The following is a 22,526-nucleotide window of genomic DNA, read 5'->3' on the forward strand; positions in this document are numbered from 1 at the left end:
AGCCGGAACAGGGAGATCAGCTTGAGAATACGCTTCTGAAATCGTCATTCGAAGCCATCTTGCTAGCGTCTGTTTAGTAGCAGGCCATCCTCTCTTGTGAAATCCGTAAAGAATGGAGAGAGAATCTGTCTTTCTGATGGCACTGGTACGATCCACGTAGACCCTTAACGCCCGAACTACGTCCAGCAACGCTTCTCCCGCAGACAGTCCCGATACCTGAAAACCGGGACTATAATTTCTTCATTAAGGTGGAATTTAGACACCACCTTAGGAAGATACCCAGACCTAGTTCTGAGAACTGATTTATCTGGATAAAAAAAATCAGAAAAGGAGAACGGCATGACAGCGCTCCTAAATCTGACACTCTTCTAGCTGATGTCATAGTCAGTAGAAAGAGAACTTTAGCAGTCAACAATTTCAGATCCACGTTATTAAGTGGTTCAAACAGAGCAACTTGAAGGGCTATGAGAACTAGACTTAAGTCCCAAGGCACTGCCGGAGGAACAAAAGCCGGTTGAATGCGCAGCATTCTCTGGAAAACAGTACGCACATCCTGTAAATTGGCAATTTTCTTTTGGAACCATACAGTCAATGCTAATACTTGCACTCTCAAGGAAGCCACCTTCAAACCCTTATCCATTCCTGCTTGAAGGAAATCTAAGACCCTGGAAACTTGGAAAGATTTTGGGTCTATATTTCCTTTACTGCACCAATAAATATAGGTCTGCCATATTTGGTGATAAATGCGAGCTGAGGAGGGTTTCCTTGCTCTGAGCATTGTTTAAATTACCTGTTGTGAGAATCCTCTTGACTTCAGGATAGAGGTTTCAAGAACCACGCCATCAACGACAGTCGATCCAGCTGCCTGTGATAACAAGGACCCTGCATCAGTAGATCTGGACGTTGAGGGAGCAGAATTGGAGCATCCATTGACATACTTTGCAGATCTATGTACCAATGCCTTCTGGGCCAAGCCGGAGCTATTAGAATCACGGCACCCTTTTCTTGCTTTATTTTCCACACCACCTTGGGTAGCAATATGATCGGAGGAAACAGATATGCCAGATGAAAATCCCATTTCATTGATAGAGCGTCCACAAAGATCGCTCCGGGATCCTTTGTTCTTGACCCGTATGCTGGCACTTTGTTGTTCAGATGGGACGTCATGAGATCTATCTCTGGCAAACCCCACTTGTCTACCAGAGTCTGAAAGACTTCCGGGTGTAGAGCATATTCGCTTGCTTGAATGGCGTGTCGACTGAGAAAATCCGCTTCCCAGTTTAGGACTCCCGGAATGAACACTGCGGACAATGCTGGAAGATGGAGTTCTGCCCATTTTAGTATGTGACTTACCTCCTTCATTGCTTTTTTGCTGCGAGTCCCTCCCCGATGGTTGAGGTACGCTACTGCCGTCGCATTGTCTGAGCGGATCTGGACTGGTTTTCCTTGCAGTGTCTTTTGCCTGAATCAGTGACATGTATATGGCCCGATGCTCCAACAGGTTTATTAGCAGGCAACTTTCTTCTGTGGTTCACTGTCCTTGGAACCATAATTTTCCGGACACTGCTCCCCAGCCCTGAATACTGGCATCTGTTGTCAGGATCTCCCAATCGGATATCCAAAAGGGTCTCCCCTTGTCTAGATTGGATGTCTTACTTTTTCTGAAAGTACTATGGTATGTTACTTTATCGTCTGATGTACTCCATTCCATTTGGACAGAATCAGATGCTGCAGAGGTCTTGAGGGGAAATATGCCTACTCCACCATGTCGAATGTTGAATTGATAATGTTTGACTGTGTAACAACTCCTGAGTCCTTAACTGCACCTTGGATATTTTGTTCCGAGGGAAAAATATTTTCTGTAAACTTGAATCCAATAAAGCCCCCAAGTGAATCATCTGTTGTGATGGAATCAGAGATGACTTTGCCCAATGTATGAGCCATCCGTGGCTCTGTAGACAAGTTATTGTCTGCTGGAGATGGCCCAAGCACAATTCCTGGGACAGTGTCAGGATGAAAATATCGTCGAGGTATGGAAAAATCCTTATCCCCTGCTTTCGGAGATAAGCTGCCATAACCACCATAATCTTGGTAAATATTCTGGAAGCTGTGGCTAACCCAAAGGGTAAGGCCTGGAACTGAAAATGTTGATGGAGGATGGCGAACCTAAGGTAACACTGATGAGACAGTGCTATAGGAACATGCAGGTAAGCATCCTGTATATCTAGGGATACCATGTAATCCCCTGGTTCCATGGCTAAAACTATGGAGCGTAATGTCTCCATGTGGAACCAAAATTTATTTGTTTAACATTTTGAGATTGAGAATCGTCCGAAACGACCCATTTGGTTTCTGAACCAAAAACAGGATGGAGTAAAAACCCTGTCCCCATTGTGCAGGGGGTACTGGAATAATTAATCCTGACTGAAGCAATTTCTGAACTCCTTCTTGCAGGGCTCTGGCCTTCGCCTCTATCCGAGACGGGCTGGTGCAGAAGAACTTTTGAGGAGGCTGCTTCTTGAAAGGGAAAACATAACCCAGAGATACCACTTCTTGCACCCAGGCATCTGTTGTAGACTGCTGCCATATCTGTGCAAAAGGAAGAAGTCGGCCCCCTACCCTGGGGTCCCCCAGGCGGAGGCCCGCACCATCAGGCTGATGGCTTATCTTCTGGGTTGGAAGCTGGCCCTCTGGTGGCCTAATGCTTCTTTGCCTTACCAAACTTATTGTATTGGGGCTGCTTACGATCACTTTTTCCTTTTGCTTTTCCTTGCGAAATGGCCAAAAAACCGGACCCTTAGGTCTGGGTTATATGTGGCAGGAAACCTGACCTTCTTGGATTCTGCCTCTGATTCCAGAATATCTGTCAATTCCTTACCAAACAGAATATTCCCCACAAAAGGCAAAGATTCCAGAACCTTTTTCAATTCTGAATCAGCTTTCCACGTGCGCAGCCAAACTGCTCTGCGAGCAGCTTCTGTTAAGGCTGATACTTTAGAAGCAATAGTACCCATATCTATTGCCGCTTCTTCTAAGAATACTGCAGCCTGTTTCATGTGAGCTATATGGGTAGGTGCTGAAAGCCCGTCTTCCAGTACCTCAGCCCATTCAGCTACTGCTTTTGCCATCCAAGCTGAAGCCATAGCTGGCCTTATGACTACCCCCGACAGTGAAAATATGGTTTTAAAAAACCCATCCACTCTCCTTTCTGTGACATCATTCAATGACGTTGACTGCAAAGGCAATATAAATTTTCGCACTAATCGAATGACATGCGTATCTACCTTAGGAGGCACTTCCCTTTTTAAACAGTTCCCAGTTGGAAAAGGGTAATTGGAATCCCATTTTCTGGGAATTCTATATTTTTATTGGGTGCAGCCCAAGCTTCTTCCATGATTTTCGTCAGCTGATCTGATCCTGGAAACTCGACCCTAACTGTTTTGGGACGTTTAAACATAGGTGCCTTAGTTTTTAACACTGGCTCTGCTGAATCCTCTAAGGACAGAATAGCCTTCATTGCTCCAATTAATTCAGCTATATCCACTGAGCTGATACCTTCCACCTGTTCTTGACATGATGAAGCAGAGTACATAGAGCTATCATCATCTGATGTATCATCCTGTGTAGCCTGTGAATTTGATGATTTATTTACACCCGGTTTATCAGCTTGCTGTGTATCCTGAGCTGTAGTGGATATACCGTAATAAGGGAGCTGCATGTATGGGTTAATAGTGTATCCTACTGCTGGTATTGAAGCTGTAGGAATTACCAGTTCAGCTATACTGGACACGGTCTGTGCAAACATCGCCCAAGGTGGATCTACCTGCAGTTGAACAGGGATCTACCTTGCAATCTGCTGAAAATCAAAACAATTTGCACATCATGTGCCAGATCCTGAGAGGATAATCCCGTTTTGCAGGACAAACATGTTATAAGTGTTGGTGTTACTGTCAGTGTAACCTCGTCACTTTTGCCGCTCTTAGACATGATAAATTGTCAGCTTTTCACAGTGTACTACACAGTAAGTGACTGTAATCACTTTACTTTATTAAAGTGATATCAATCTGACCCCATCCCATGCACCAGCATTGAGGTTCAAAAGAAACCACTGACAAACATATATAAAGTCAGCAATCACACTAGCAGTCAGTCACATGTTATATATTAGTCATTTGAGCACAACAGATCCGAACGTATTCAGACGCAATGCGAAGAAAACCACAGTAATGTACAGACTCATATGCAATAGGCACTTAAATTTAACTATTCATACTGACAAAAGTAGAAAGAATTGTAGTGCTGTATAACCTGTACTCAGTAGAGTGGGATACAGGGAGACTCACCTCACTTCCAAGATCGATCAATATGTTAGCAAACGCCGAGTGGATCCAGACGATACTAGTGTACACTGTCGCTCCGGGAACATTAAGTGAACACAGACGCACTGTGCATACAAGCGCACCGGTCATACAGACGCCCAGGGGCGGATTGGGAACAAAAAGCGGCCCTGGAAAAATTTGTACTAGTGGCCCTGCATGGGCAGCACCAGAGGTATAAGGTCTAGCCATGGGCCATGGCAGCAGCACCCTCCCCCCAAGACTTTCCAGATAGTGGGCATGTCCAGCATCAAGGGGGAAGTTAAAAAGAAATAAAATTAAATATAATGAGCACATTATATGACACACCTTCAGAATTTAGGAAACTATATCATTCTTTAGAAAGATATATTTTCTTGCTTATTACACCAACCGTATCCCAATCACTAGTCACTCAATCTTATATGTCAGCCAAGCAGGCAGACAGAGCATACACTAGATCATCTGCAATCACAGGCTAAGTGATTATTTTGCATCTTATTCATTATGTCTATAAAAAGGACCACATGTCCTCAAACAAAACAGGCCCCACAGGTGCGTCGGCCCGCCGGGAATCTTCCCTGTAAACCCTATGGCCAATCCGCCTCTGCAGACGCCTGTCCTGCGACTGGGTCTCCTCGCGGTAGAGTTTAGTGTACACAGACGCAGCTGCCTATGCTGCGACCGAGACACCTCGTGGTAGCGTCTGAGACGGAAGTGAGGCAACAGTTCATGGCAGGAGACCGACGGAAACTGGTCATGAACTGGGGGGAGGGGCGAACAGGAGAGCGTCTGACTGCCCATGCTGACATCAACCCTAGGGATCCCAGCCTCATACCATTCCTGGCACTTTATGATCCCTAAAGCCTAGCTCTGGAGCATCCGTGGTGGCGGTGCATCAGCTACTGTTTGGTAGTCTCCTCCCAAACCAGTGCGGCTGTGTCCGTATTCCCCTTCTAAGTGGAACCGGTGCCTTACCTTCTCCCCGTGCTCCGGCCACAGCCTGGTAACGTCTGGTGGACCTGCTAGTATATCAGACACAGACGCCCGTCGACACAGTACTCGTACCGTGGGTAAGCGTTGTTGGAGCGACTCTTTCCAATATGCGTTTAAGACGCTGTTAGGAAAGATCACTCAAAAACATAGTTAGACTATTAAAAATATAATAATAAAGCTTAGGGCTGGCAGAACACAGCAGCCCTGTGACCATGGTCCGGCTCCTGCCGCACCAAACAAAAAACTGATTTGCCTGAGCCAGTGGGCGGGGATCCCATTGCATCCTGGGAGGACTGAAAGCTTGTGATCTTTGGTGCCAATCCGCTGTCGCTCCATTATAGCCCATTGTTATCCTGTGGATAACCTGTGGACCCAGCCGGAGAAATAATGAACGAATAGCTCACAACTGTCAATTGTCCATATACTAGTTGTCCATTGAAAAAGTGATTTCTTGATCTTCTCCAGCTGGAGATTGTATCTCCCACACCTTTGTCTAAATCTTCATCTGCACAAAGTACCTGCCAGTGTCTCTGTAATATCTTTGTGTCGCCCATCTTTGTAGAACGTAACCACACATCTGCTCTGTGATCTGTCTGAGCTTTTGGGTGGGTGATAAGTATCTGTTTCCTACACTTTTGTCTTGTATTTTGAGGGGACGGAGAGGAGAGCAAAGATGAAGTCAGGAGTCACAGCTGGGGGAGGGACTGGACAGAAGGGAGCAGGGCAGAGCAGGTGGGAGCAGATTGAGGTGACCCATTCCCCTTACTACATTATAAGAACTAAGCAAATATACAATACACAATATATCTATCAGATTCAGTTTATGAAAATGCAATCAAGTTATTCATGTCAAAATGTATTATTCTTTACTGGGACTATTATTTTAAGTCATGGGTGGAAGGGGAGCATCAGACACTCCTGAGTGATTACGCTATTAGGGGTGAGAGGGGGTAAGAATGGCTACCGGAGAGCTTTGCAGTCAGTGATTGTCTCTGATAGTGGATAAGCGTTGATGCTCTGCCAAGAGGCCGTGTGGGACAAATAACTTTGGGATTATTTAGACCTGTCACCGGCCCCTTATCCTGGTCACTGCCTCTATACATCACCCCTGCTGAAACGTACGTTGGATCAACGGCAGACTGTCCCGAGCCACGGACCATTACTGGACTCTCTGCTCCTGTTACTGAGTGCCATGCTGTGGTGCAACTTGTCCTTAAACATAAACATTTCACCTTTCCATCTAATACTGGAAATGATCTGTGAGCCCCGTATCCTCACATCAGGTGACGAAATACTGCTGCCTCCAGGCTCGCACACAGTGGGCAGTATACGCGTAATGTACTGTTAGCAGTGCTGGGAATGACGCATTTCTGGTGCACAGCGTGAGAAGCACAAGATCAGGGCAGCAGCTAAGGTCAGGGGGAGGTCAGTCACACCCACATGAGGGACAGCATACAAACCTGGCAGCCGGAGCTGATCAGATCAGGGGTATGTATGATCATTCGCTACCAGTTATCCATATATAGTACATACATATTCCTCAGCACTTTACAGAGAATATCCGCTCACTTACCTCAGTCCCAGCGGCTAACAGTCTATGGCCCTCATTCCGAGTTGATCGCTCGGTATTTTTCATCGCATCGCAGTGAAATTCCGCTTAGTATGCATGCGCAATATTCGCACTGCGACTGCGCCAAGTAATTTTACAATCAAGATAGTATTTTTACTCACGGCTTTTTCTTCGCTCCGGCGATCGTAATGTGATTGACAGGAAATGGGTGTTACTGGGCGGAAACAGGCCGTTTTATGGGCGTGCGGGAAAAAACGCTACCGTTTCCGGAAAAAACGCAGGAGTGGCCGGGGAAACGGGGGAGTGTCTGGGCGAACGCTGGGTGTGTTTGTGACGTCAAAACAGGAACGACAAGCACTGAACTGATCGCACAGGCAGAGTAAGTCTGAAGCTACTCTGAAACTGCTAAGTAGTTAGTAATCGCAATATTGCGAATACATCGGTCGCAATTTTAAGATGCTAAGATACACTCCCAGTAGGCGGCGGCTTAGCGTGTGTAACTCTGCTAAAATCGCCTTGCGAGCGATCAACTCGGAATGAGGGCCTATATTCCTTACCACATACGCAAACACATATACACTAGTTGCTCAGCTGGTATAATTTTTGGATTGTGGGAGGAAACCCATAAAAGAACAGGGAGAAAATACAAACTCCATGCAGTAAGGGACTTGAACCCACAACCTCACCTCTGTGATTCAGTAATGCTTGCAATTACACAAACTGTGCTGCTCACTGCTATAACAGGAGAAGGAGAAGAATAGTAACAGATGTCTTCTGATGTATGAGAAAGTGTGGGGTGTAGACTGGTCAGATCTCTGGGCTGACAACACACAGTGACATGATGTGAGGGGGAGAGCAGGAGTATAATAGTGGATGATGGCTCCTGATGTATGAGATACACCAGAGAGTGCGGGGAGGAGACTGGTCAGATCTCTGGGCTGGTAACACACAGTGACATGATGTGAGGGGGAGAGCAGGAGTATAATAGGGGCTGATGGCTCCTGATGTATGAGATACACCAGAGAGTGTGGGGAGGAGACTGGTCAGATCTCTGGGCTGGTAACACACAGTGACATGATGTGAGAGGAAGAGCAGGAGTATAATAGGGGGCTGATATCCCCTGATGTATATGATACACCAGAGAGTGTGGGGAGGAGACTGGTCAGATCTCTGGGCTGGTAACATACAGTGACATGATGTGAGGGGAGAACAGGAGTATAATAGGGGCTGATGGCTCCTGATGTATATGATACACCAGAGAGTGTCGTGAGGAGACTGGTCAGATCTCTGGGATGGTAACATACAGTGACATGATGAGAGGGGAGAACAGGAGTATAATAGAGTATGATGGCTCCTGATGTATGAGATACACCAGAGAGTGTGGGGAGGAGACTGGTCAGATCTCTGGGCTGGTAACACACAGTGACATGATGTGAGGGGGAGAGCAGGAGTATAATAGGGGCTGATGGCTCCTGATGTATGAGATACACCAGAGAGTGTGGGGAGGAGACTGGTCAGATCTCTGGGCTGGTAACACACAGTGATATGACGTGAGGGGGAGCAGGAGTATAATAGGGGCTGATGGCTACTGATGTATGAGATACACCAGAGAGTGTGGGGAGGAGACTGGTCAGATCTCTGGGCTGGTAACACACAGTGACATGATGTGAAGGGGAGAGCAGGAGTATAATAGGGGCTGAAGGCTCCTGATGTATGAGATACACCAGAGTGTGTGGGGAGGAGACTGGTCAGATCTCTGGACTGGTAACACAAAATTACATGATGTGTGGGGGAGAGCACGAGTATAATAGGGGCTGATGTCCCCTGATGTATATGATACACCAGAGAGTGTGGGGAGGAGACTGGTCAGATCTCTGGGCTGGTAACCACACAGTGACATGATGTGAGGGGGAGAGCAGGAGTATAATAGGGGCTGATGGCTCCTGATGTATGAGATACACCAGAGAGTGTGGGGAGGAGACTGGTCAGATCTCTGGGCTGGTAACACACAGTGATATGACATGAGGGGGAGCAGGAGTATAATAGGGGCTGATGGCTCCTGATGTATGAGATACACCAGAGTGTGTGGGGAGGAGACTGGTCAAATCTCATGACTGGTAACACAAAATTACATGATGTGAGGGGGAGAGCAGGAGTATAATAGGGGCTGATGTCCCCTGATGTATATGATACACCAGAGAGTGTCGTGAGGAGACTGGTCAGATCTCTGGGCTAGTAACATACAGTGACATGATGTGAGGGTGAGAGCAGGAGTATAATAGGGGCTGATGGCTCCTGATGTATGAGATACACCAGAGAGTGTGGGGAGGAGACTGGTCAGATCTCTGGGCTGGTAACACAAAATTACATGATGTGAGGGGGAGAGCAGGAGTATAATAGGTGCTGATGGCTCCTGATGTATAACATACACCATAGAGTGTGGGAAGAAGACTGGTCAGATCTCTGGGCTGATAACACACAGTGACATGATGTGAGGAGGAGAGCAGGAGTATAATAGGGACTGATGGCTACTGATGTATGAAATACACCAGAGAGTGTGGGGAGGAGACTGGTCAGTTCTCTGAGCTAGTAACACAGTGACATGATGTGAGGGGAGAGCAGGAGTATAATACAGGCTGATGGCTCCTGATGTATGAGATACACCAGAGAATATGGGGGAAGAGACTGGTCAGATCTCTGGGCTGGTAACACACAGTGACATGATGTGAGGGGGAGAGCAGGAGTATAATAGGGGCTGATGGCTCCTGATGTATGAGATACACCAGAGTGTGTGGGAAGGAGACTGGTCAGATCTCTGGGCTGGTAACGCACAGTGGCATGATGTAAGGGGGAGAGCAGGAGTATAATAGGGGCTGATGGTTCCTGATGTATGAGATACACCAGAGTGTGTGGGTAGGAGACTGGTCAGATCTCTGGACTGGTAACACAAAATTACGTGATGTGAGGGGGAGAGCAGGAGTATAATACGGGCTGATGTCCCCTGATGTATATGATACACCAGAGAGTGTGGGGAGGAGACTGTTCAGATCTCTGGGCTGGTAACACACAGTGACATGATGTGAGGGGGAGAGCAGGAGTATAATAGGGACTGATGGCTACTGATGTATGAAATACACCAGAGAGTGTGGGGAGGAGACTGGTCAGTTCTCTGAGCTAGAAACACAGTGACATGATGTGAGGGGAGAGCAGGAGTATAATACAGGCTGATGGCTCCTGATGTATGAGATACACCAGAGAATATGGGGGAAGAGACTGGTCAGATCTCTGGGCTGGTAACACACAGTGACATGATGTGAGGGGGAGAGCAGGAGTATAATAGGGGCTGATGGCTCCTGATGTATGAGATACACCAGAGTGTGTGGGAAGGAGACTGGTCAGATCTCTGGGCTGGTAACACACAGTGGCATGATGTAAGGGGGAGAGCAGGAGTATAATAGGGGCTGATGGTTCCTGATGTATGAGATACACCAGAGTGTGTGGGTAGGAGACTGGTCAGATCTCTGGACTGGTAACACAAAATTACGTGATGTGAGGGGGAGAGCAGGAGTATAATACGGGCTGATGTCCCCTGATGTATATGATACACCAGAGAGTGTGGGGAGGAGACTGGTCAGATCTCTGGGCTGGTAACACACAGTGACATGATGTGAGGTGGAGAGCAGGAGTATAATAGGGGCTGATGGCTCCTGATGTATGAGATACACCAGAGTGTGTAGGCAGGAGACTGGTCAGATCTCTGGGCTGGTAACACACAGTGACATGATGTGAGGGGGAGAGCAGGAGTATAATAGGGGCTGAGGTCCCCTGATGTATGAGATACACCAGAGAGTGTGGGGAGGAGACAAGTCAGATCTCTGTGCTGGTAACACACAGTGACATGATGTGAGGGGGAGAGCAGGACTATAATAGGGACTGATGGCTACTGATGTATGAGATACACTAGAGAGTGTGGGGAGGAGACTGGTCAGTTCTCGGAGCTAGTAACACAGTGACATGATGTGAGGGGAGAGCAGGATTATAATACAGGCTGATGGCTCCTGATGTATGAGATACACCAGAGAGTATGGGGGAAGAGACTGGTCAGATCTCTGGGCTGGTAACACACAGTGACATGATGTGAGGGAGAAAGCAGGAGTATAATAGGGGCTGATGTCCCCTGATGTATGAGATACACCAGAGAGTGTGGGGAGGAGACAAGTCAGATCTCTGGGCTGGTAACACACAGTGACATGATGTGAGGGGGAGAGCAGGAGTGTAATAGGGGCTGATGGCTCCTGATGTATAACATACACCATAGAGTGTGGGAAGAAGACTGGTCAGATCTCTGGGCTGGTAACACACAGTGACATGATGTGAGGGAGAGAGCAGGAGTATAATAGGGGCTGATGACTCCTGATGTATGAGATACACCAGAGAGTGTGGGGAGGAGACTGGTCAGATCTCTGGGCTGGTAACACACAGTGATATGACGTGAGGGGGAGCAGGAGTATAATAGGGGCTGATGGCTCCTGATGTATGAGATACACCAGAGTGTATGGGTAGGAGACTGGTCAGATCTCTGGACTGGTAACACAAAATTACATGATGTGAGGGGGAGAGCAGGAGTATAATAGGGGCTGATGTCCCCTGATGTATATGATACACCAGAGAGTGTGGGGAGGAGACTGTTCAGATCTCTGGGCTGGTAACACACAGTGACATGATGTGAGGGGGAGAGCAGGAGTATAATAGGGGCTGATGGCTCCTGATGTATGAGATACACCAGAGTGTGGGAAGGAGACTGGTCAGATCTCTTGGCTGGTAACACACAGTGACATGATGTGAGGGGGAGAGCAGGAGTATAATAGGGGCTGATGGCTCCTGATGCATGAGATACACCAGAGTGTGTGGGGAGGAGACTGGTCAGATTTCTGGGCTGGTAACACACAGTGACATGATGTGAGGTGGAGAGCAGGAGTATAATAGGGGCTGATGGCTCCTGATGTATGAGATACACCAGAGTGTGTAGGCAGGAGACTGGTCAGATCTCTGGGCTGGTAACACACAGTGACATGATGTGAGGGGGAGAGCAGGAGTATAATAGGGGCTGAGGTCCCCTGATGTATGAGATACACCAGAGAGTGTGGGGAGGAGACAAGTCAGATCTCTGTGCTGGTAACACAGTGACATGATGTGAGGGGGAGAGCAGGACTATAATAGGGACTGATGGCTACTGATGTATGAGATACACTAGAGAGTGTGGGGAGGAGACTGGTCAGTTCTCGGAGCTAGTAACACAGTGACATGATGTGAGGGGAGAGCAGGATTATAATACAGGCTGATGGCTCCTGATGTATGAGATACACCAGAGAGTATGGGGGAAGAGACTGGTCAGATCTCTGGGCTGGTAACACACAGTGACATGATGTGAGGGAGAAAGCAGGAGTATAATAGGGGCTGATGTCCCCTGATGTATGAGATACACCAGAGAGTGTGGGGAGGAGACAAGTCAGATCTCTGGGCTGGTAACACACAGTGACATGATGTGAGGGGGAGAGCAGGAGTATAATAGGGGCTGATGGCTCCTGATGTATAACATACACCATAGAGTGTGGGAAGAAGACTGGTCAGATCTCTGGGCTGGTAACACACAGTGACATGATGTGAGGGAGAGAGCAGGAGTATAATAGGGGCTGATGACTCCTGATGTATGAGATACACCAGAGAGTGTGGGGAGGAGACTGGTCAGATCTCTGGGCTGGTAACACACAGTGATATGACGTGAGGGGGAGCAGGAGTATAATAGGGGCTGATGGCTCCTGATGTATGAGATACACCAGAGTGTATGGGTAGGAGACTGGTCAGATCTCTGGACTGGTAACACAAAATTACATGATGTGAGGGGGAGAGCAGGAGTATAATAGGGGCTGATGTCCCCTGATGTATATGATACACCAGAGAGTGTCGTGAGGAGACTGGTCAGATCTCTGGGCTGGTAACATACAGTGACATGATGTGAGGGGGAGAGCAGGAGTATAATAGGGGCTGATGGCTACTGATGTATGAGATACACCAGAGTGTATGGGTAGGAGACTGGTCAGATCTCTGGACTGGTAACACAAAATTACATGATGTGAGGGGGAGAGCAGGAGTATAATAGGGGCTGATGTCCCCTGATGTATATGATACACCAGAGAGTGTCGTGAGGAGACTGGTCAGATCTCTGGGCTGGTAACATACAGTGACATGATGTGAATGGGAGAGCAGGAGTATAATAGGGGCTGATGGCTCTGGACTCCTCCAATGGTCAGATACATATCTCTCATTAGTTTGTACTGACAGAAAAGGGTGTAGAATGAGATATTGCTGTAGTGACTGAGGAAGGAGAATATGGGACTCTATTCTGTAATAAAAAAGTGGAATGCCCTCCCACGCACAATAAGACTCGCCTCTAGTCTCCAAAACTTTAAGCAATTCCTGAAGGTGAGTTTATCGAATTCTGGAAATGCCCACATAGCTTCATATACTTTACTTTCCAATTACATCCCCACTGTAGAGTCCACACATAACCTCACATGTTTTTACTTTCTTCACTTTCCCATCCTCCCGACACCAGGCCAACATTGCTGTGTAACCATATCATACAGCCCACCAAGGACTTTTGCAATCTGGTGGACCTTTTTGCAATAGTCAACACCTATCCTTGTCTATCAATGCCTACTTCCCTATAGATTGTAAGCTTGAAAGCAGGGCCGTCCTACCTCTATGAATTTCTGTTATTACCTATTCTTGTTATCTCACTGTTTTCACTCGTTTGGTTTTATTTTATCACTGTTTCCAATTGTAAAGAGCAACAGAATTTGATGCGCTATATAAGGAACTGTAAATAAATAAAATAAAGTGTTTATTGCTCACCTGTGTTGATATCTGTAGGGATTTCCTCCTCCTTACACTGCAAATCACCCTTCACATACGTCTCTTCTTCTTCCTCTATATCTTCTGCCTTCATATCAGTCACACACGTCTCTTCTTCTCCCTCTATATCTTCTGCCTTCATATCAGTCACATACGTCTCTTCTTCTCCCTCTATATCTTCTGACTTCATATCAGTCACATACGTCTCTTCTTCTCCCTCTATATCTTCTGCCTTTATATCAGTCACATACGTCTCTTCTTCTCCCTCTATATCTTCTGCCTTTATATCAGTCACATTCGTCTCTTCTTCTCCCTCTATATCTTCTGTCTTCATATCAGTCACATACGTCTCTTCTTCTCCCTCTGTATCTTCTGCCTTCATATCAGTCACACACGTCTCTTCTTCTCCCTCTATATCTTCTGCCTTCATATCAGTCACATACATCTCTTCTTCTCCCTCTATATCTTCTGCTTTCATATCAGTCACATACGTCTCTTTTTCTCCCTCTATATCTTCTGCCTTTATATCAGTCACATACGTCTCTTCTTCTCCCTCTATATCTTCTGCCTTCATATCAGTCACATACATCTCTTCTTCTCCCTCTATATCTTCTGCTTTCATATCAGTCACATATGTCTCATCTTCTCCCTCTATATCTTCTACCTTCATATCAGTCACATTACTCCTATCTTCACCCTAAATACCAACAATAATGAACACTTTATAATAAGGCTTATTTCATTATTTGATAGTAAACAGTATAATATCAGTGTATAAGACACACACAGCTCCTCTACAGATCACATAGTTACAGTCACTTTGGTATATTGGCGAGACCCTAAATCCCACCTACCTGATCCTCCTGTGGGATCCTGTGATTCTCCTCTGTACAATCCTGGGAATACAGAGGACGGGGACATCTCTCTGGGGTATCTCTGTTACCGGGTCCATCTGTAGGAGACACAAAGTGACTGAGTACATTGTATATATGTGATTATCAGATTATGTGTGTATATAGGGGCCCCCATACCTGCTCTCCCTTGTACAATACATGACAGTCTCCTCTTACCCAGTGATGTGAGGGGCCGGTGATTCTCCATCATCATGTCCTTGTACAGACCCCTGTGTTCCTCTATATACTCCCGCTCCTGCATGGAGACATAGACAGTGACATCCTGACACCTAATAGGAACCTGACACACACAGTGATACAGTCATCACCCAGACACATCCCCTGGTGTTACTGTATAATGCCCCATTCCGAGCAGTCACCTCTCCAGTCATCACCCAGACACATCCCCTGGTGTTACTGTATAATGCCCCATTCCCAGCAGTCACCTCTCCAGTCATCACCCAGACACATCCCCTGGTGTTACTGTATAATGTCCCATTCCCAGCAGTCACCTCTCCAATCATCACCCAGACACATCACCTGGTGTTACTGTATAATGCCCAATTCCCAGCAGTCACCTCTCCAGTCATCACCCAGGCACATCCCCTGGTGTTACTGTATAATGCCCCATTCCCAGCAGTCACCTCTCCAGTCATCACCCAGACACATCCCCTGGTGTTACTGTATAATGTCCCATTCCCAGCAGTCACCTCTCCAGTCATCACCCAGACACGTTCCCCGGTGTTACTGTATAATGTCCCATTCCCAGCAGTCACCTCTCCAGTCAGCAGCTGAATGATCTTGTTGGTGAGTTCTAGGATCTTCTGGTTATTGTGTCTCTCATGTATCAGTGAGTGAGGTGGAGGCACCGTGATGGGGCTCTGGGTTCTGCTCAGTCTTCCTGACACACGGGGACAGCTGCTGGGTGTCTCGAACTTACCGGATGTCTTCCTCACTACCGTGTAACCCTGGGTATAGGGGGACATATCAAATATCATTGTATAAACTTCCATATCTCTTCACCTCCCCAGTCACGTCCCTGTATTATTACTATAGATACAAGTGATGTCACTGTGACGCTCGCAGATCCCCTCACCTTCCCATCATGCCTCTGTATTATTACTATAGATATGTGATGTCACTGTAACACGCCCAGATCCCCACACCTACTCTGTCATGCCCCTGTATTATTATTATTATTATTATTATAGATATGTGACATCACTGTGACGCTCCAAGATCCCCTCACCTCCCCAGTCATGTCCCTGTATTATTACTATAGATATAACTGATGTCACTGTGACACTCCCAGATCCTCTCACCTCCCTAGTCATGTCACTGTATTACTAAAGATAAAAGTGTACTATAGATATAAGTGGTGTCACTGTGACACTCCCAGACCCTCTCACCTCCCCAATCATGTCACTGTATTACTATAGATATGTGATGTCACTGTGACGCTCCCAGATGCCCTCACCTCCCCAGTCATGTCTCTGTATTATTACTATAGATATAAGTAATGTCACTGTGATACTCCCAGACCACCTCACCTAACCAGATAACCTCACCTCCCCAGTCATGTCCCTGTATTATTACTATAGATAAAAGTGATGTCACTTTGACACTCTCAGACCCCATCACCTCCCCAGTCATGTCCCTGTATTATTACTATAGATATAAGTGATGTCACTGTGACGCTCCCAGAGCCCCTCACCTCCCTAGTCATGTCCCTGTATTATTACTATAGATAAAAGTGATGTCACAGTGACGTTCCCTGATCCCCTCACCTCCCCAGTCATGTCCCTGTATTATTACTAGAGATATAAGTGATGTCACTATGACACTCCCAAATCCCCTCACCTTCCCAGTCATGTCCCTGTATTATTACTATAGATATAAGTGATGTCACTGTGACACTCCCAGATCCCCTCACCTCCCCAGTCATGTCCCTGTATTATTACTATAGATATAAGTGATGTCACAGTGACGCTCCCAGATCCCCTCACCTCCCCAGTCATGTTCCTGTATTTTTACTAGAGAAATAAGTGATGTCATTGTGACACTCCCAAATCCCCTCATGTCCCCAGTCATGTCCCTGTATTATTACTACAGATATAAGTGATGTCACTGTGATGCTCCCAGATCCCCTCACCTCCCCATCATGTCCCTGTATTATTACTATAGATATGTGATGTCACTGTAACTCTCCCAGATCCCCTCACCTCCCCAGTCATGTCCCTGTATTATTACTATAGATATGTGATGTCACTGTGACACCCCCAGATCCCCTCACCTCCCCAGTCATGTCCCTGTATTATTACTATAACTATGTGACATCACTGTGACGCTCCCAGATCCCCTCACCTCCCCAGTCATGCACCTGTATTATTTCTATAGATATAAGTGATGTCACTGTGACGCTCCCATATCCCCTCACCTTCCCAGTCATGTCCCTGTATTATTACTATAGATATAAGTGATTTCACTGTGACACTCCCAGATCACCTCACCTCCCCAGTCTTGACCCTATATTATTACTATAGCTATGTGACATCACTGTAACGCTCTCAGATCCCCTCACCTCCCCAGTCATGTCCCTGTATTATTACTATAGATATAAGTAACGTCACTGTGATACTCCCATTTCCCCTTTCTTCCCCAGTCATGTCCCTGTATTATTACTATAGATATAAGTAACGTCACTGTGATGCTCCCAGATTCCCTGATCGACCCAGTCATGTCCCTGTATTATTACTATTGATAGAAGTGATGTCACTGTGACACTCCCAGATTCCCTCACCTCCCCAGTCATGTCCCTGTATTATTACTATAGATAAGTGATGTCACTGTGACCCTCCCAGATCCCCTCATTTCCCCAGTCATGTCCACATATTATTACTATAGATATGTGATGTTACTGTGACGCTCCCAGATCTCCTCACCTCCCCAGTCATGTCCCTGTATTATTACTATAGATATAAGTGACGTCATTGTGACGCTCCCAGATCCCCTCACCTCTCCAGTCAGCAGGTAGATGATCTCCAGGGTGATATTTATTATCATCTCAGTCTTCTGACTCCTGTCCGTATCCATCCTCAGTTAATCAGTGAGAATACAGAATATGTATAATAAAGACAAAGGTTCCTCACAGATGTAGTGTCTAGGAATAAATATAAGACAAATCACAGAGAACACAAGTAATAAGGCTCCTTAGAGGCCGTCACATAACGCTGAACTGCATAATGTTACACCAATAGTAAAAGAAAAAAGAAGAGGGTAATAATACAGGGACAGGGCACCAGAATGGAGGAAACAAGGGACAAACAATACAGAATTCCATCAGTCTCTGGTAATATGTGACTCTGCACAAATGATGAAATCACATATCACTGCAACAATAATAATAATAATAATAATAATAACAACATGACACCACAGGCTGCTCCTCCAGTATAATAATAATAACAACAATAACAGGACACCACAGGCAGCTCCCCCTGTATAATAATAATAAACAACAACAACAACAGTACACCACAGGCTGCTCCTCCAGTATAATAATAACAGGACACCACAGGCTACTCCCCCTGTACAATAACAACAGGACACCACAGCCAGCTCCCCCTGTATAATAATAATAATAATAATAATAACAATAATAACAACAACAACAGGACACCACAGGCTGCTCTTCCTATAGAACAACAACAGGACACCACGAGCTGCTCCTCCTGTATAATAATAATAATTGTAAACAACAACACACCACAGGCTGCTCCCCCTGTACAATAAATAATAACAACAACAACAGGACACCATAGGCTGCTCCTCCTGTATAATAATAACAGGGCACCACATGCTGCTCCTCCTGTATAATAATAACAACAGGACACCACAGGCTGCTCCTCCTGTACAATAACAGGACACCACAGGCTGCTCTTCCTGTATAATAATAACGGGATACCACAAGCTGCTCCTCCTGTATAATAACAGGACACCACAGGCTGCTCCTCCTGTATAATAATATTAATAACAACAACAACTGGACATCACAGGACGCTCCTCCTGTTTAATAATATCAGGATAATACAGGCTGCTCCTCCTGTTTAACAATAATAATAATAATTGAACACCACAGGCTGCTCCCCCGGTATAATAATAATAATAATAATAATAATAACAATAACAGGACACCACAGGCTGCTCCTCCTGTATAATAATAACAGGACACCAGAGGCTGCTCCTCCTGTATAATAATAACAGGACACCAGAGGCTGCTCCCTCTGGGTAATAATAATAACAACAACAGGACACCACAGGCTGCTCCTCCTGTATAATAATTACAGAACACCAGAGGCTGCTCCTCCTGTATAATAATAACAGGACACCACAGGCTGCTCTCCCTGGATAATAATTAATAATAACAGGACACCACAGGCTGTTCCTCCTGGATAATAATAATAATAATAATAATAATAACAGGACACCACAGGCTGCTCCTCCTGTACAGTACAGTACCTCTTGGTGCAAGACTGGACTCTCTACACTCGGAAGTTGTAGCACCGGATATTAAAGTTTTTCCTGTGGGTGAAACGCACTGACGGGAGGGTGGGTAGGAATCGCTTGAACTCAGATACCGGAAGTAGGGTGGAACGCAGAGGCTGTAAGGTGATGGAACGCAGATACCGGAAGTAGGGTGGAACGCACAGGTTGTAAGGTGATGGACCGCAGATACCGGAAGTAGGTTGGAACGCACAGGCTGTAAGGCGATTAAACACATTTACCGGAAATAGGGTGGAACGTACTGACTGTAAGGTGATGGAACGCAGATTCCGGAAGTAGTCTGGAACGCACAGGCTGTTAGGTGATGGAACGCAGATACCGGAAGTAGGGTGGATTTTGGTCACATTAATCCCTAGTAGTGGGCCAGTTTTATATCAGAGTAACTATAACCAACATTAATGTAACACTGGCGCTGGGGACGCTGCAGAATTAAATTAACATATTTAATCAACAGTAAATGACAAGTTGCCAGTGTATAGGTATAATACATGTAGTCCTGACATCTGATGTGATACAAATATTTCCACTTTTAAATGAAATATGGAACAGTTTTCCTGGAGCTGGAGATACGCAGTGGCCGCAGGTAACTACTGTGTATAGTACGCCTATCATAGACTAAATACTGCGCTATAATCATAAATCCCACAGGGAGGGACTATAAGATTAATAGCAAAAACAAAAAAAAACCTCTGTATATGGGTCACTGGTATGGTCCCTGCATTGTATATGGGTCACTGGGATTGCCCCTGGTATTGTATATGGGGGGTCATTCCGAGTTGATCGCTCGCTGCCGATTTTCGCAGCACAGCGGTCAGGTGAAAAAACTGCATGTCTGCGCATGCGTATGCCCCGCAATGCGCACGGGCAACGTACGGGTACAAAGCTCTTTGTGGTTGTGCTCAGGTTCTAGCGAAGTTTTCCTTCTACGGCCACAAGAAGATTGACAGGAATGGGGCGTTACTGGGTGTCAATTGACCAGTTTCAGGGAGTGTTTGCAAAAACGCAGGCATGTCTGAAAAAACGCAGGCGTGGCTGGGCGTTCGCTGGGACAGGAATAGGCTGAAGTGATCACAAGCGCCGAGTAGGTTCAGAGCTACTCTGAAACTGCACAAACTGTTTTTGCAGAGCTCGGCTGCACATGCGTTCGCACTTCTGCTAAGCTAAAATACACTCCCCAGTGGGCGGCGGCATAGCGTTTGCACGGCTGCTAAAACTAGCTAGCGAGTGATCATCTCGGAATGACCCCCATGGGTCACTAGAATTGTAGCTGTATTGTATATGGGTTACTAAGATGGTTCCTGGTATTGTATATGGATCACTAGGATGGTCCCTGTATTGTATATGGGTCACTAGGATGGTCTCTGTATTGTATATGGGTCACTAGGATGGTCCCTGATATTGTAAATAGGCATACCCTCCAACATTTTACACACAAAAATCAGTACAAATTTAAAAAGGGGCGTGGCCACAGGTAAATGGGGGAGTTGTCACGCCCCTTTTCCTATACTTTCAATGAAAGACCAAAAAAAAGGTACTGTACCTGCTAAAAAGGTACAGTCGGAGGGTATGTATAGGTCACTAGGATGGTCCCTGTATTGGATATGGATAACTAGGATGGTCCCTGGTATTGTATATGGGTCAATAGGATGGTCCCTGTATTGTATATGGGTCACTAGGAGGGTCCCTGTATTGAATATGGGTAACTAGAATGGTGCCTGTATTGTATATGGGTCCCTGTATTGTAAATGGGTCCCTGATAAAATTATAAATTATATATTAAAAAATATAAATGGGTCCCTGATAAAATATTGTATAAGGGTCATTAGGATGGTCCATGTATTGTATATGGGTCCCTGTATTTTTTTTATGGGTCACTAGGATGGTCCATGTATTGTATTTGGGTCATTAGGATGGTACCTGTATTGTACATTGGTCACTAGGATGGTCTCTGTATTGTATATGGGTTACTAGGATGGTCCCTGGATTGTATATGGGTCACTAGGATGGACCCTGGATTGTCTTTGGGTCACTAGGATGGTCCCTGTATTGTATATGGGTTACTAGGATGGTCCTTGTATATGAGTCACTAGGATGGTCTCTGTATTGTATATGGGTCATTAGGATGGTACCTGTATTCTACATAGGTCACAAGGATGGTTCCTGTTTTGTACATGGGTCACTAGGATGGTCCCTGTATTGTATATGGGTTACTAGGATGGTCTCTGTATTGTATATTGGTTACTCGGATGGTCCCTGTATTATACATGGGTCACTTGGATGGTCCCTGGATTGTATATTGGTTACTTGGATGGTCCCTGGATTGTATATGGGTCACTAGAATGGTCCCTGTATTGTATATTGGTTACTTGGATGGTCACTGGATTGTATATGGGTCACTAGGATGTTACCTGTATTGTATATTGGTTACTAGGATGGTCCCTGGATTGTATATGGATCACTAGGATGGACCCTGGATTGTCTTTGGGGGTCACTATTATGGTCCCTGTATTGTATATTGGTTCCTTGGATGGTCCCTGGATTGTATATGGTTCACTAGGACGGACCCTGGATTGTCTTTGGGGGTCACTAGTATGGTCCCTGTATTGTATATTGCACAGGTTCTCAAACTCAGTCCTCAGGACCCCACACGGTGCATGTTTTGCAGGTCTCCTCACAGAATCGCAAGTTAAATAATTAGCTCCACCTGTGGACCTTTTACAATGTGCCAGTGAGTAATTAATAGACCTGTGCACCTGCTGGGTTACCTGCAAAACATGCACTGTGTGGGATCCTGAGGACCGAATTTGAGAACCACTGGTATATTGGTTACTTGGATGGTCCATGGATTGTATATGGAGCACTAGGATGGTCCCTGCATTGTATATTAGTTAAAATAATTATTCCTGCATTGTGTATCCGTCACTAGAGTCGTGCGCATTTTGTAGGCATCACTAGAATGGTCGCTGCTTTCTCAGATTGGGCTGGTAGGTTTATTTGTTGCATACCTGCCTACTTCCAGAGGCCTGGGGAGGAGACTCTGCTGGGCACTCAGTTGGGTCAGGCTCTGATGCAGTCAAGCCCCACCCCAATTTCTGCAAAATTCCGAGATTCATGGTTCTCCGCTGGGAGAGGGGGGGGGGGGGGGGGTTAAAATGCGCGATTCGCATTGAATGCAATGATCTCTCTGATTTCTCAAAGGTCTAAGTCTGGAAAACGCACAAATGTATCTTGCAA

The 22,526-nt window shown here is 46.0% G+C and overlaps 1 protein-coding gene across 1 annotated transcript in view; it reads right to left on the reverse strand.

The window, feature by feature from the left end:
• The window catches only part of LOC135056935 (oocyte zinc finger protein XlCOF6-like), an 88,673-nt gene extending 84,868 nt beyond the window's left edge, over positions 1-3,805 (reverse strand). The window contains exon 1 of the mRNA XM_063962716.1: positions 3,556-3,805. Coding sequence (XP_063818786.1) covers positions 3,556-3,805 — 250 coding nt within the window. The remainder of the gene's footprint in view (positions 1-3,555) is intronic.
• Between the last annotated feature and the right edge of the window lie 18,721 nt (positions 3,806-22,526).

The sequence above is a fragment of the Pseudophryne corroboree genome, chromosome 3 (genome assembly GCF_028390025.1).
Source record: "Pseudophryne corroboree isolate aPseCor3 chromosome 3, aPseCor3.hap2, whole genome shotgun sequence".
Classification (NCBI taxonomy): domain Eukaryota; kingdom Metazoa; phylum Chordata; class Amphibia; order Anura; family Myobatrachidae; genus Pseudophryne; species Pseudophryne corroboree.